The sequence below is a fragment of the Euleptes europaea genome, chromosome 17 (genome assembly GCF_029931775.1).
Source record: "Euleptes europaea isolate rEulEur1 chromosome 17, rEulEur1.hap1, whole genome shotgun sequence".
Classification (NCBI taxonomy): Eukaryota; Metazoa; Chordata; class Lepidosauria; order Squamata; family Sphaerodactylidae; genus Euleptes; species Euleptes europaea.
In genome coordinates, this window is record NC_079328.1 from 23,798,251 (window position 1) to 23,814,881 (window position 16,631).

A 16,631-nucleotide genomic window follows, 5' to 3' on the forward strand; every position below is an offset into this window, starting at 1 on the left:
ACTGATCTCAAAAGGAAATAATTCAGCACCAGGAAGATCGGAGAACTGGGCCCTGATCAGGGTAGCTTCTGCACACAAATAATGAGTGAGTGGTATAGAAAAATAAGCCATTTGATACAATGAGCAAATGAAACCACAGAAGAAGGGGTAATGCAATGGAGGTGTAAAAGCATATCTTATCAGATGAAGGCGTGGCATTCCATGGGGAGGGGGGGAAGACACTCAACACAGCACCGTCTTCCTTGGGGTGGCAACCATGTCTTTAATGCCACCAAGGGAGAAGGGGGCCTGTCCTCCAGAGAGCTGGCAGATGTATTCCTTCAACAGACATATTCAAATGACACTAACTGGTCTTTCTGCACAAATCCAGCCAACGTCTGTTCTTCACTGAAGCATCCACCTCTTGTCCACGGCGCAGCCATTCTGCCAGGAGTTCTTTCCCACAAACAGTTCTGAGTATGGTGGATGCTTAGTGACTTATTCATAAAAGAAACTGATTTTTTGCTTGTGTGTGCGTCTGTGTCTTCGTTTTCAAATGCAGTTCATGGCTGGCGATGTGACAGGTAGTTTCCGAAATACCACTAATTGGCAACACCGAAGTCACCTGCATAATACTGTTTTGCAAATCCTTGAGTGTTTTTTTGTTTTTCCACACGAGGGACTATTTGACACGTCTACTTTTACAAAGGAGGAGAAGGGATCGGGTCCTTAGTCCAGGGGTTCTTGCTTTATCCTGATTGTGGTGTTGGGCTGTGGTCTCCTGTCCTCGCGACATAGCACATATTCGCTGAACTGAGAGGAATCCACACCGCCGCCACAAGATGCTGCCACGTTAAACCCCTTCTGGAATAACCGCTCAAGAACCTGCATTTGAAAAACAACAACACACCAATGGTTAACAGAGGGTACCACTGCATGTAAGAACACATGAAGCTGCCTTACACTGTATCAGACCCTTGGTCCATCAAAGTCAGGACTGTCTACTCAGACCGGCAGCAGCTCTCCAGGGTCTCAGGCAGAGGACTTTCACCTCACCTACTTGCCTAGTCCCTTTAACTGGAGATGCCGGGGATTGAACCTGAGACCTTCTGCATGCCAAGCAGATGCTCTACCACTGAGACACGGCCCCGCCCCAGTTCCCCTCAGGAATGTCTTTTGTGTCTTTTTAGGCCTGTAGGCACATTTGGGATTTCGTGAACAGGGGGTGAGTGCAACAATGGCTGCCATGGGTACTGAGGCCAATCAAAAGATGGCTACCTCGGAAGACTAGAGCCAATTACAAAGCATTCTCCTCTGATGGAAACAGCTGTTTCTGAATGGGGGCTCTGTGCAGAAACACAAAGGTGATGCCTCCTGTATTCTTTAAAGTTCCTCCTGCTCCAATGAAGTGGATTAAAGGCAGGACCGGCTCTTTGCTTTGGGGAATAAGGAAGTGGGTACCAGGAAACACACTGATGGGTGTCAGGATTCCCACAGGTGTCACGTTGAGAGTTGTATTATTTTTGAATGGTAGCCTATCATTCTGCTCAGATGAGTGTGAAGCTTTCCACCAGAATAAGGAGCCTTCCTCCAGTGGAAGAGATTTGGACAGCCCATCTGAAGAAGGCACTCTAGGCTGGAGGAAACCAGCATGGTGTAGCGGTTAGGAGCGGTGGTTTGGAGTGGTGGACTCTGATCTGGAGAAACGGGTTTGATTCCCCACTCCTCCACATGAGCGACGGACGCTAATCTGGTGAACTAGTTTCCCCACTCCTACACATTAAGCCAGCTGGGTGACCTTGGGCTAGTCACACTCTCAGCCCCACCTACCTCACAATGTGTCTGTTGTGGGAAGGGGAAGGTGATTGTAAGCCGGTTCGATTCTCCCTTAAGTGGTAGAGAAAGTTGGCATATAAAAACCAACTCTTCTTCAAACTTGGTTAAGTGGCATGGTACTTTCCTGCTGGTCTGAAGATTATATTTAGGGAAACAAACTTGTCAAGCCAAGACACTAGCCTTGGCCAAAGATACTTGCAGGATGCTGGTGGATTATCCCAACACCTCTCAATACAACCTCCTCAAGTGACTGCTGTGGGGACAGCACACAGATTGGTGGTAGTGCATATGCCCTGCATGCCAAAAGCTCATAGGATAAAAAAAGGCTGCAGATGGCAGAATCGGAGACGCTGCCTCTCCCTGAAGGCTTGCTGCTAGTCAGAACAGGATACTGGCCTCATTCTATCCCACCCTTCCCCAAGGCCTGCAGGGCAGTGTACATGTTCTCCCATGCTTTTTAAAAATGCTTACAACAATTCTGCGAAAAATGTTAAGCTGAGAAAGGTCGTCCGTTGAATTTCATGAAAGAGCGAGGATCTGAACAGTCTCTTAGAAGAAGAAGAGTTGGTTTTTATATGCCAATTTTCTCAACTTTTTTAAAAAAGGAAAACCAAACCAGCTTACTATCTCCTTCCCTTCCTCTCCCCTCAACAGGCATCTTGTGGGGTAAGTAGGGCTGAGAGAGCTCTAAGAGAACTGTGATGAGCCCAAGGTCACCCAGCTGGCTTCATGTGTAGCAGTGGGGAAACCAACCTGGTTCACCAGATTAGCATCTTCCGCTCATGTGGAGGAGTGGGGGATCAAACCCAATTCCCCAGATTAGAGTCCACCGTTCCCAACCACGCTGGCTCTAGTCCTAGTCTAACCTGGCCTGGCAACTCCAGCAATTGAGCTGGTGAGGGAAAGCAGTATTTGCAAAAGTGCTTCTGCTTCCCTCTTCAGCCCAGACAAACCCTGTAGGGATGGGAGCTGCTGAAAGGAGTTTACTTATCAGATGCAGTCCTTTTTGGGCACAGCTGAATGGAGACTGAACCCAAACCTTGTAGGGCCTTGATGTATGCCTGCAGCAGAATGCACCAGCGACATGCTGTGGTGGTTTCCCCAGATTAATCATCGTCCCCCACCCAGAAAACAAGCACCGCCTGCAAGATGCCCCCCTGATGTGTTAACTTTTTATTTGCAGAGTTCTTACATAGCATTACAAATGTGACCCCCCCCACACACACTGCAGACCCAAGTGGTAAAGCTCATTCTGCCATCTCAGAATTCTTCCGTCTTATTCCACTGCATAGGTAAACCGAAGTTTTCTTTATGCTCCCTGCACCTTATTTTAGACCAATGATCTAAGCTCCTCCCTTGGCGAGTGACTCTCCAAAATTTGTGATCCCCAAGGTCCAAAGGTGTTTAAAAAAGACCCACAAGAGCTTGCTAGAAATTCGTGCGATGCATTGTGGTCTTTCAGGATCTCCCAGAATATTATGCAGCGATAATTCTATAACTTATTCCTAAATGACTACAGTGTGATTAAAGTCTTGCTTACAGCAAACCTCTGTAGAAAAACCAAATATTAATCAAACAAACAAGCACTCTGCAGGGCAGTTCAGTACATTACTGAGTAAAATACTGGCTGGTAGAGATATTGATGCTACCTCTTAAGGAAAAGCAACACTGGGGCTTCAGTCATAATAAAATGAGGCCATAACTCATTATTAATCTGCCACATCAGAAGGGAAGAGGAAAAAGTCTACCAGCTCCTTGCCATTGGGGGCATTTACTCCCGTTTCTAAGGTCGTCCCACACAATTGACTTGGGTTTGTCCCCTGCAACGACCAGCATTTGCTAGACTTCCCACCCCCCTCCATTCCTCTGAATCTACCACCCCTTTAGTCAGGGTCCACGAATTGAGGCTGGCTTTTGGAACCCGGCCAAAATTATTATGATGACAGTGTGCATTATGACAATTACTTAAATCTTTGAAGACTAGACACAAAAATTTTCCTATATTAGACTGCTGATTATTAACCAAATATAAGGTCAGAGAACAGCAGGGCTACCTTGGGGAGGGGCTGTGGCTCAGTGGTAGAGCATCTTTCTAGGCAGAAGGTCTCAGGTTCAAACCCTGAAATCTCCAGTTAAAGGGACTAGGCAAGCAGGTGATGTGAAAGACCTCTGCCTGAGACCCCGGAGAGCCGCTGCTGGTCTGAGTAGACAATCCTGACTTTGATGGACCAAGGGTCTGATTCAGTATAAGGCAGCTTCATGTGTTCAACAGCAGGGCTACCCCTGTAGTCCCACTTCCTTCTGTGTCACGCAGATAAGATGTGAGCTGTTGCCACTAAAAACATTCTTTTCAGGAGAGCCTCGCAGGAAGGTTTTGACCAACTGTGGATTTCCCTACCCCCCACACCTTTTTGAGCCTGTGGACACAAAATGGCTACCGTAGAAGGCGGAGCCAAGCATACAGACACACACAAGTGGAAGAGACATGGGGAATATAAAATATGGAAGAAGCCCAAGGGAGGGCTAACATGCACACAGAAGAAGACAAGTAATAAGGAAAGGGAGGTCAAAAGACAGAGAGAAGATGACCAAGGAGGGGCATGAGGGCAGCCAGTCACTGGTTCTGCCTTTACAATGGTTTTTCCTACTTTTCTGAAGCACATGGAGGGTACCGAATGCCCACAGGCACTACAATGGGGATCACTGTCCTAAACTATTTCCCCAAATCTGAAAGAGGAGGCAGAAGCAGGAAAGTGATGTCTTGATAGAATTGGGCTTTGGATTTCTACCTTCATAGCAAATAATGGTTTAGCTCCACTCAAACTTAAAGGCAATCAATAAGCTGAAGGTGTTTTTCCCCCTTTCAGAAAGCATTTTGGAGCTGTGCACAATTGCTTTTGAACTGTGCTGATAGCTCGATTTTATGCTGGTTTTACTGTCTGAATTGGTTTCTGATTGGTCTTGGTACCGCCTTGGAACTCTGCTGGAGAAAGGCAGCTCAAAAATTGAATGAATGGGAATGGGTTCCCTGTACCCAGTCCTTCCCTGGCCGGCACCATAAGAGTGCTCAACCGCTTACAGATTTCCCCAAAATAAGATTAGAATTCTCTTCCAGAACAAGTCAAGCACCGATTTGTTTGACACTGAAAACACTTAACGGAATCTGACCAAGTGAGCTTTGACTTACGAAAACTGATATCCTGGAAAATTTTGTCGATCTTTCAGGTGCCACTGAACTCCAATTTTGTTCTGCTACTACAGACTAACATGGCTACCTTACCCAAAACTTTCCCGTAGATGATGGTTGGGGTTCCTTTTGATACCTCTACTCAAGGAACAAATTAAGGACTTCCTCACCAGATGAGCCAATCTGCTCTCCCAACCACCAGTTCACAAAAATTGGGTACGTAAGAACATAAGAAAGGCCCTGCTGGATCAGACCAAGGCCCATCAAGTCCTGCAGTCTGTTCACACAGTGGCCAACCCAGGTGCCTCTAGGAAACCCCTAAACAAGATGACTGCAGCAGCACAATCCTGCCTGTGTTCCACAGCACCTAACAGGCATGCTCCTCTGATTCTGGAGAGAACAGGTGTGCATCATGACTAGTATCCATTTTGACTAGTAGCCATGAACAGCCTTCTCCTCCATGAACATGTCCACTCCCCTCTTAAAGCCTTCCACGTTGGCAGCCATCACCACATCCTGGAGCAGGGAGCTCCAGTTTAACTATGCGTTGTGTGAAGAAATACTTCCTTTTATCTGTTTTGCATCTCTCACCCTCCAGCTTCAGCAGATGACCCCACGTTTTGGTATTATGAGGGAGAAAAGGGTACAATTGCAGAACTAAAAAAACCTTCGAAGACAAGACTTCAGCTGACATCTTTGTGCTATTTGCCTGCATTGTCCAAAGCGTCACTTGGTGGATTAAGACTCCCTGTTTCTCTGTGTGTGAGTGCACCTTATTTCTCACATCACTTTGACAGACCTTATGGAGAAGCCCAATTTTGGGCATGGATGGGATTTGCACGACATATGCTCCTGTGGGTGGGAAAGAGAGAAAAGCCCTTCCGCACAAGCTCCCCCGCCCTCCCTTCCCCAGACACTAAAATACAGTGTTGGCTTTGGCACATTTTTTACTATCCTCTTGACTTTCTCCAGAAGCTGCAGTTCTGGCCCCCTGGACCGACAGCATCATCTCGTATGGCAGAAAGTATATGTTTTGCCCGAGGAGATTTTAAACCTTTCCATGAACTCCCCTTTTTCTCTCCTCCGCCTCCAATCCCAAGCCTTGTCTGTTTTCGGTTCTACTATCTGCTCACGTTTTTGGCAAGCGATCCAGGCCTTCCACGAGCCGCCTTTTGCTCCCAAGACGAGCAAGGCAGAGCCAAGTTTTCATCTGCTCCGGCAGCGTGTTTCAGCCCTGCAAGCGCCGGCTGGCCTTGGGTCACGGCAACTGGCCGCTCGAAGAAGCAAGGATCTGCCAAGCCTCCCCTGGCTTCTGCCCCAGGTTGGTATCGTTTCTGCATGCAAGTGTTAGAACCAGAGGAAGTGAAATACAGAAAGGGAAGAGGAAGAAGGAGACATAAACCAAGCTGGGGAAAATCCCAACCATCATCTATTTTTGGTTATGGCATTTAGCTCCTTTTCGGAGCAAAAGACTGGTGTCAGAAGAAGAGTAGGTTTTTATACGCTGACTTTCTCTACCACTTAAGGAAAAATCAAACCAGCTTACAATCAGCTTCCCTTCCCCTCCCCGCAACAGACACCCTGTGAGGTAGGTGAGGCTGAGAGAGCTGTAAGAGAGCTGTGACTAGCCCAAGGCCACCTGGCTGGCTTCATGTAGAGGAGAGGGGAACAAAGCTGGTTCTCCAGATCAGAGTCCACTGCTCCAAACCACCGCTCTTAACCACTACATCATGCTGGCTCTCACTGTTCTTAACCACTACACCAGGCTGGCTCTCAGAAGACGTATCAGAGCCTCTTGTGTGCAAACAGGAGGCTTGAAGGACCACCGCACAAGGTTCCATTTTTCTACAAGCGTGGAAAGCCAGAGAAATCAAGGAGAAGGCTGCTGCCTCCTTCCCAAGGATCCTTATAACACAGCTGTATTGATGTCTCTATTATGGCTTGCCAGTTCTTTGCAGCAGTGGTTACCACTGCTTCCTCGGGAGGTGCTAAGCGCTCCTTCCCTGGACGTTTTTAAACAGAGGCCAGATGGCCATCTGTCAGCAATGCTGATTCTATGACCTTAGGCAGATCACGAGAGGGAGGGCATCTTGGCCATCTTCTGGGCGTGGAGTGTGTGTGTGTCACTGGGGGTGTGGTGGGGGGAGGTAGTTGTGAGTTTCCTGAGTTGTGCAGGGGGTTGGACTAGGTGGTCCCTTCCAACTCTATGATTTGACCATTTGCTCCTCTGAGTGCGAGCCTGCAGGAAAAGCTTCCCAACTCAATGCTTTATTCATTTATACCCCTCCATCTGCACCAGTGGGGACCCAAAACGGCTTACATTGTCCTCCTCTCTTCTCTTTTATCCTTGCACCAACCCTGTGAGGGAGCTTAGGCAGAGAGGGTGGGTGACTAGCCCCAGGTCACCCAGAGAGCTTCCATGGCACAAGTGGGGATTGGAACCCAGGACTCCCAGATGCTAGTCCAACACTCTAGCCACTACCCCACACTGGCTGCTCCTAGACTAGAATGTAGCTTCTCTATCGTGCTGGGAGAAACGGGGGACAGAAAAGTTAACATGTCTCTGTGTAGCTGGCAGGTGCGGTCATGATTTGGGAGTCACTAACTTGCCGTGGCTGAGCGTCAGGCTGCTGCCAAGACAGAGGAGGTAAGAAAAGCCTTTATTCTTGAGGATAGCCAGCCCGATGCCTCGCAGGTAGGACATGAGGTCCAACCCTCCCCATGACTGCTCGGCCTCCGAGCCCTTGGGAGTCAGAGGTATACTCTGGTATACCCCCCCAAAGGACATTAAGGTCGTCCGATGAGAACTTGCTGGTGTTCCCTTGGCCCAAAGAGTGTGCGTCTGTCCTTGACAAGAGCTTTCTCAGCCCTGGCTCCGGCCTGATGGGATGCTCTGCCAAGGAACATCAGGGCCCTGCGGGACCTATGGAGTTCCACATGGCCTGTAAGACAGAACTTTCCCACCATGCCTACAATTGAGGGCAGCCACGAACACCATCTGGACTGGCCTCCCCTTTCATGTGTCTGAAATGGTCTGGTCGAGGGGCAGCCGTTTGTCTGGGCTCTTCCAGTAGAGCAAAATTTACATGCCATCTTGGATTACCGTTTTAAGGTTTGATTTTATTGATGGTTTTATTGTTAGTATTTGTTTGTGAGGTTTTAAAATTGTGTTATCCATCCTGAGCTGGCTTGCTGCAGAGGACGGACTACAAACATGAAAAATAAATACATAAATAAACGAATACTGCGGTTGCTCCATTTAGTTATCATGGCTGTTGGCTGAATTCTCTTGCAATTCCCCCTTTAATTCGTCTCAGGACCAGTGTAGAAATGTATTTATTTATTTCCTTCATTTATACCCCACCTTTCTCCCCAACGGGGACCCGAAGCAGCTTACATTGTTCTCCTCTCTTCCATTTTCCTTGCATCAACCCTGTGAGGTAGGTTGGGCTAAGAGTGTTTGACCCAGGTCACCCAGTGAGCTTCCATGGCACGAGTGGGGATTCGAACCTGGGTCTCCCAGATCCTAGCTCGGCACTCTAACCACTACACCACGCTGGCCATGCCAGACTGACAGCGAGACGTTTGCCAGGAGTTCTGTGTTTGGAGTTTCTAGGGCCCCGATTCAGATCAGCACTGCAGTTCATGGGGAAGGGGGGGTCCTTAAACCTTTACACGATACCGTTTTCTTGGCGAGAAATGGCCTCAGGGAGCCATTAGTTGCCCTTACATTTACACCTATCGATACATGGAAATTTCCCTGGGAGGGGGAAAAACAGCTCCCTGGGGCTGTTTCAAGATGGAAAATGGTACCTGGTGTGTGTGTGTGTGTGGGGAGCTTAAGGCCCCTCTCCCTGAGGACTTTATTTGAATCTGGCCCCTGTGAGTCTGGGAATTAATTTACAAAATTGCTGGGAACTCTGAATATGGAACTCCTTGTGCATTTCTGGTTTGGTCCTAAGCCTGTGAGCTTCCCCACATACGGAGGATGCGAATTCTGAATGTTTCCTTACGCGATGTGCAAAAGAAGGGCTTCCTTTTGAACCAGCTCGTACGTTCTGACTGCCTGGTGGGCAGAGATGGCTGACAATAACTCAGCATCTCAGGGGGAAAATCCAAATCGAAACCTTACCCAGGCAACAAAGATATAGCAATAAATTAAACAGCCAGCAATCTGCTGCCACCTCCTACTGATGCACCGAAGGGGCCGCTATACGTTGCCTTATGTTTGAGCCGGCCCTGCCTGCACGTGGTTTGCATGCGAGGCTTCTATGGGGCGGCTGCCCCAAACAGCAGCCGTCACAGATGTCACTCTCAGGCTTTTGTGCCGAAATGGCCCTGAGGAAAGGCCTGCAGCCCCTTTCTCCCTGCAAATGTCATAGAAGAAACGGTGCAGCAAAGCACACTGCCAGTGACGCCTGCCTCCTGGTGCTTCGTCTTCCAGAGTGTGTGTTCACAGTACAACTGCACAGGAGTGCAGAAGGAACGGAGCCCTTCGGAGTCCGAGACTTGGACGGGGCCTTTCAAGCCATCCAGCCCAACTCCCAGCTCAGGGACGGAAATCCACATTCCCAAGAGAGAGGCGTCCAGCCTCTGCTGGGAGATTTCCAGCGAGGGAGAGCCACCCCCCAACCCCGGCACCAGTAATGGAGTCCATTTTCCAACCACTGTTACTTTTAGCAAGTTTTTCCTGGTGCTCACGAGCTTTGGATCTAGCCTCCTGGGATTTAAACTTGTTACATCTAAAGCCAAGCTACACGTTTGTTCCCCGCAACCGCACAGCACAGGCGGGGATGGCTGTAAAAAATAAAGGAGGGTCCAAATGGACTTGCTATACCACCATACTTGCTATGCCACCAACTGTTTTCCTGTGCCAAAACAGCGCTGGGGTAAGTCATTTCCCTGTTTTTGCTGCTCCACACGGAGTATTCTGTGCATGTGCCGCAGCAAAAACAGGGACATAATTTACCCCTAGCACTGTTTTGAAGAAGAAGAAGAGTTGGTTTTTATATGCCGACTTTCTCTACCACTTAACAAAGAATCAAACTGGCTTACAATCACCTTCCCTTGCCCTCCCCACAACAGACACCCTGTGAGGCAGGTGGGGCTGAGAGAGCTGTGACTAGCCCAAGGTCACCCAGTAGGCTTCACGTTGGGGAAACCAACCCAGTTCACCAGATTAGCCTCCGCCGCTCATGTGGAGGAGTGGGGAATCGAACCCGGTTCTCCAGATCAGAGTCCACCGCTCCAAACCACCGCTCTTAACCACTACACCACGCCGGCAGAAAAACAACTCCGGGGCCGCGGGTGGGGTGGGATCCTTCCTCGCCCCGAGGCAGTATTCCAAGCCAATTTATTTTTAGAAGCCATTTCTCACAGCTGTTGTGTGGCTGCAGGGAACACAAGCCGGGTCCAGAGAACCTGGGCCCAAGTTGTTAAAAAACCAAATGTGTAGTTTGGCCCCTGGTCTGCCCTCTGGAGCAGCAGAGGGTGCATCTTTGTTCTCTTCCAGCCTTTCAGGTATTTAAAACGCGCCATCCCATCAACAGAACTGCTCTGGGGTGACTTCAGGCTTCTCTCGCCGCCGAACGCTGGGCAATTCCAGCATTTCAAGCGGGCACCGGTCTCCCGAGAAGGCAGGAGGCGAGCACCGAGCCGAGTCCACGAGCAAAGAGAAGGAGGCCGCCGTTCACGTCGGGGCCTTTTTCTCTAACCGAGCCAGCAATATAAAAACACACAAGCCGGGCAGACAGGATCTTTTTAAAGCCTGGCATGCAGAACAAAGCACTTCATTGAGCTACAAATGCGCTCGGAGGAATTGGCTGCGGGCTGTCTCCGACCGCGAAGGGGGAAAAAAAAAGGCAAAAAGGAAACCAGGACTCATCAATTTTTCCAAGGCTGAATCAATCCTGAAGCGGCGCCCTGCCCAGCTGGCACTGGGATTGGGTAGCAAGGAAGAAGGCAGCCAAGCCTAGCGTGGGAAGAAGTTTGTGTTTACACTGGAAAAGGGACAGGAAGTTGAGACCTGGAGCAAGGTCTGCCAATGGGCATGGCTGCTCAGCGCCAGCCGTGCCAATCACAGCAGGATGCTCCTCCCCTTAACGGTGGACATCACACTGGGTCTTGGGGGGCGGGGTAGAGCTGAATGTCCAGCAAATGATAAGGCTGTAACTATATCAGTAGTTTACTACTTAACAGCCGCTTTGTAGATATGCCAAAAGTTATAATCAACTTATGCCTAAATGCTCATTTGCATACAGGCGCTCTTTTTGCACTGATATGAGGGAGGGCACCTTGGCCATCTTCTGGGCATGGAGCAAGGGTCACTGGGTGTGTGTGTGGGGGAGGTAGTTGTGAATTTCCTGCATTGTGCAGGGGGTTGGACTAGATGACCCTGGTGGTCCCTTCCAACTCTATGATTCTATGATTGGAATTGGAACGTCCAGCAGAGGAAGCTATTCCTCTCTGGTCTCTCCTATTCAGGGACAGAGCCTTGGGAAGGGCCGCTGTTTCACCTTCCCCACCCTCCTGATCCTTAATTAATCGCCCTGCTGTTGGCCATGGATGGGGAAGAAATGTTTTTGCCTGGTTTTTCTACTTTGCTCAGTGCCCTCGATGTGCTACTGCAACAGAAGCATGCGCATCTGGCAGATATTCAGTGTGTGTGTGTGTGTGTGGGGGAGTGGCTCATGGCAGCAGCTAACTTCCCATTGGTTGCTCTGGGCACCCAGATTAGTCCCGTAACAACGAATGGTTGAGTATCCACTGGTTTGACTTGTGTCCTGTTTGCCAGTTGCAAAAACAGAGCTGATTTTTCGACACTGACTGTTTGGGAGATTGTTTCACTGTATTCCTTCCTAACATCACAGTACAATGTAATCACTTTTTCACGCATGCGCATTCTCACACAGCCCTATTTTTACACCCCCCATTCAGTTTCAAATCAGTTTCAAATTAGATACACAAATGCTACATTTTTAAAGAAAATCCTGACAGTTGGTGTACATCTGAGTAGTCCTTAGCAACACTAATAGGTGCTAACCGGTTTGGATCGACAGTCTTATTGTGCATGTGCAGTTTCACAAAAATTCAATGTAACACTGACTGGCAAGCATTTTAAGTGCCAAACCTGAAAGATCCAATGATCACTTTTGATCATCACTTCTGACTGTATTACACAGTCAGAGCCAGCGTGGTGTAGTGGTTAAGAGCGGTGGACTCTAATCTGGAGAACTAGGTTTTATTCTTCACTAGTCCATATGAGAGGCGGACTCTAACCTGATGAACCGGGTTGGTTTCCCCACTCCAACACATGAAGCCAGCTGGGTGACCTTGGGCCGGTCACTGTTCTCTCTAAACTCTCTCAGCCCCACCTACCTCACAAGGTGTCTGTTGTGGAAAGAGGAAGGGAAGGCGATTGTAAGTGGGTTTGATTCTCCTTAAAAGGTAGAGAAAGTTGGCGTATAAAAACCAACTCATCTTCTTCTTACTTTGTTTGTTGAACATGTTTGGTGCAAAATTTGTAGCATCCCTACCAGTAACTGGGATGAACACATGAAGCTGCCTTATACTGAATCAGACCCTTGGTTCATCAAAGTCAGTATCGTTTACTCAGACTGGCAGCGGCTCTCCAGGGTCTCAGGCAGAGAAAGGACTTTCACATCACTTACTTGTCTAGTCCCTTTAACTGGAGATGCCGGGGATTGAACCTGGGACCTTCTGCATGCTTAGCAGATGCTCTACCACTGAGCCACAGCCCCTCCCTGTAACTGTAAAATCACCACCCCCAAGGAGGATAGGAAAGTGTAGCCGGCGGCCATTTACATTGTTTCTGCCTTCCTCCTTGTTCTACCTGTGGAGTATCAGGCTTTGATTGGGGAACCTCCGACAGCTTTGGTGCTACTGGTGATGAAGCTGTGCAGCGACCTGAGCAAGAGTCCCTTCCTAAGAAGGGGTTCCTCTCGGCCTGCCTATAAAGACTTCTGGATTGGGGCTGGGTCTTTGCCTGAGCAGGTCCACCCAGTCTTGAGCTCAAAGGCTTATCTTACCTGTGCTCCCGGGCTTCCTACCTCCTGCACCTCTGCTGGACAACCTGTCTCCTGAAACAGGCTGAAACAGGCCTGTTATATCTGGACTAACTTGAGATTGTATTTGACTCCTCCTGGATCGCCTACCCGTTTCCACATTTGGCCTCTCTTCCGCCTCTCTCTTAGCGCTCCCTCAACGCTGCACAATCCCCTACCCAGCTCTTCTGCTGTGACTTATGCTTTGGTTCCCAGGCCCTGGGCTGCCTGCGGCCCAGCCCTCCCAATCCAGAAGAGTGTTGTCATGCCCTGGGTGCTCTCTACTACTAAACTGTCAGAAACCGGCTCTTCCACAAAGCGACCTGAGCGGAGCTGTCCATTACTCTGCCCTGCTCTCATGGCAACCACAAGCATAACGTTCGCTCCAGTTGGGAGGGGAGAAGGCAGCCTTCGTCCATGTTGGCTAGAATGAGTCTGTGCAACGGGGAAGATCCGTGCAGGTTTGTTTGCATGCACCTTGCTGGAGACAGAGGAACAAAAGACGCATTCAAATTTGGTCCCGTCTGCTTCCGTAGGCAGCTGCGTGGATGGAATTTGAGCACGGCAAAGAGCACACATGCTTTGCAAAAGATTCCCTGACCGATATTGAACTGTGCAACTTTGGAGCACCTTGCAATTCCCTTTGGACACTGCACAAAAGCACTGGTTAGTTAATCGGCAGGGCAAGTCCTCCAGCCAGGAATACGACATTTTACCTGGGATGAATTTCATTTACATTCAGAGCAATTCACAAGCACGGTCTTAACGAAACGATTCGAGCTGTGCAAAATTTCACAGCTTTTTCTTAGCGTTAGGTCCTGGGAACAGGTATAGGAAAAGGCCAGAAAATATTAAGGGTCCCCCGCCCCGGCTGCTTCTGTAAGTTGCCTTTCAAGAGGCTCTGGGCAACGTCCGTGGGATTGTCCCATTTTATGCTGTTGAGCAGCCCGTGGGGTAGATTACCTCGAGAGATAACAGTTCACATATCTCATGGAGTCACCAACAGTGCCATCCTAAGCAGAGCCGTGCCCTTCTAAGCTCAGAGAAGTCCAGGGGCTTAGAAGGGTGTAACCTTGCTGAAAAATAGACGGCTAATGAGCATCACAGTTGAAGAGAAGGAATTTCAACCCAGGTCTCTGAGTTCAACTCTTCATGACCTGTTCAGATCCGGCAGACATTCCACTAGCTCAGGTGTTTTGCTCTGGTGAAAGAAGTCTTCCCTGACACAAGAGGCTCTTGCATCAGAGGAAGGTGTCTGCGGCTGGTGTAAAGCGCATCCAGTGTTGGAACGGACTGTGAAGTCCAACCACAGCCCTCTGAGAGCAAATAATTCTTTTTTGGAAGGGGGGATGCTTTCCTCAACACCTATGCTGACATTCCTTGTCCTTCTACGGTAGTTCCACCCAGACCCGACAGAAACAACGGGTAATTCAGAAGCCGGAAACATCCCAACCAGTCCCTATGGCAAAAAGCTTACCCAACACACTTGCTCATCTCAGGGAACTCTGGGGGTGGGTTTTAGAAACTCTGTTCACTTCGATGGAGACTCAGCATATGACTGGGAAGTACTTAACTTCGGCTATGATACATACAAGTTTTACACTCTATGTTCTGTTCCCTAGAGGTTGTTCTCTAAACTTCCACAGGTGTGAGAGCAGACTTTCAGCCCACCTAGAACGGCCAGGATTGTCAAAGATTTCAGGACAGGTAGTGGCAGCCAATAGGTGCTCGATCCACCACACAGGCTCAGGTGGCAGATTTGGGAAATCCATTAGGGGCAGCAGAGCGGGAGACAGACGGAGTTCAGTCATGACGTATGATCAGGAAGTGCGTTTATTAGAACTGGGGTCACACTGGTTGGCAGCAGATTCAGGAGAGGAAGAAGTGGTCAGCCCACATGCCCCAAAGCTTCCCACGGATGGTTAATCGGCACACTGCTCCTGTTCATACAACATGGTGATCACATGTATCAGGAGGCTTGCAGGCAGCGCACGCTCCGCTCCCATTAGGTGCAGTTAGTTACGAGACTCTTGGTCATGAATAATTGTAACATCTGAAAAGGACTCTTGATGAAGAGCAGGGGTCCTGACATTTTTGAGTCTGGGTCCCTTTGGAATTCTGACACTGGATGGTGGGCCCAGCCGCAAAACGGCTGCCACGAGAGTTGGTCAATTGCAACACCTCAGGTAGTGAGGTCACGCGTAACTCTACTAGTAACTCTTCAATTAGGCAGAAGCTCTGTTGAGGCAGGATGCCTTCTAAAATGAACCAATTGTTAAAAAACTATTTCTTGCATACACCTTTCAGTCATACAGCGAAGATAACTGCGCTGTGATGGCAGCTGCTGCCAAAAGCAGTGGTTTTTTTAATCTGCGCACGCAGTGAGATCTCCAATGGCCAATCAGAAGCCTGCGGGCCAAAAGCCCCACCTGGCCCTGCCCACTTTCTAAAAATTTTTGACGGGTGCCAGGAAAGGTATCAATGGGTACCACGGCACCCATGGATGCCATGTTAGAGACCCCTGATATACAGTGATAGACTTCTGATTCAGCCAACTGATCCAACCATCTTCCTAAATATGTTGGATGTGAGCTTCTTGCATTACAGAGAACTGCAAAGTAGACACCCCCCCTCCAAATAGCTTCATTTGCTTCTTTTGCTACCCACTCCCCTTTAATTTCTAACTCTGGCCTGCTAACTCATGACTCCAACAGTCATCCTAGCAAAGATTTTCAATCTCCTCCTTACTGAGAGGTGAAAGCTTCCAGCTGTCTGTCATACGACAGAAGAAGAGTTGGTTTTTATATGCCGACTTTCTCTACCACTTAAGGCAGAATCAAACTGGCTTACAATCACCTTAACTCTCCCCCTCCCCACAACAGACACCCTATGAGGTAGGTGGGGCTGAGAGAGCTCTTAATAGAACTGTGACTAGCCCAAGGTCACCCAGCGGGCTTTGTGTGTGTGAGTGGGGAAACCAACCTGGTTCACCAGGTTAGCATCCACCGCTCATGTGGAGGAGTGGGGAATCGAACCTGGTTCTCCAGATCAGAGTCCACCGCTCCAAACCACCCCTCTTAACCACTACACCACGCTGGCTCTCCCAAGATGGGCAAAACCCTTGCAACCACGCTTACAGCTACACTTCCCACGTGACAAAAATCCAGGTCGCTCTGGCCCGTTAATTAGCGACTGGCAGCCGAGAAAGCTCAGCAGCAAGGCCTTCTGTGGGGCCAACCCTCCAGGGCTCTCTCTCCTGTGGGAAAACTCGTTTGGAGCAGGCTTTTCCCCAAAGGGCAAACAGGCATCTCTTGCTCCTTCCCACATCTCATCTCTGCCTGGTTATCTTTCTCCGTTTCATATGTTTAATGTTAAAGCTTTTTTTTTTTTTTTTAAAGCCCAAACCAAACCCTGCCAACCCCCGTAAAACCCCTTTGAGTATAAAGTGGAACACATTTTTGTTTAAAATACTCTGGGCAATTTTTATAGAACATCCTCTTGGAGAAAAAAAAAGTGCAGAGATCATTTTTTTTTTAAGTCCAACCCGCAGGCTCTATCATTTAATT

General features: G+C 48.9%; 1 protein-coding gene across 1 annotated transcript in view; it reads right to left on the bottom strand.

The window, feature by feature from the left end:
• Positions 1-495: 495 nt before the first annotated feature.
• KCTD15 (potassium channel tetramerization domain containing 15) overlaps positions 496-16,631 on the bottom strand; it is a 67,265-nt gene continuing 51,129 nt past the window's right edge. Inside the window, exon 4 of the mRNA XM_056862635.1 lies at positions 496-864. Within this exon, the coding sequence (XP_056718613.1) occupies positions 709-864 (156 nt within the window). The 3' untranslated portion in view covers positions 496-708. The remainder of the gene's footprint in view (positions 865-16,631) is intronic.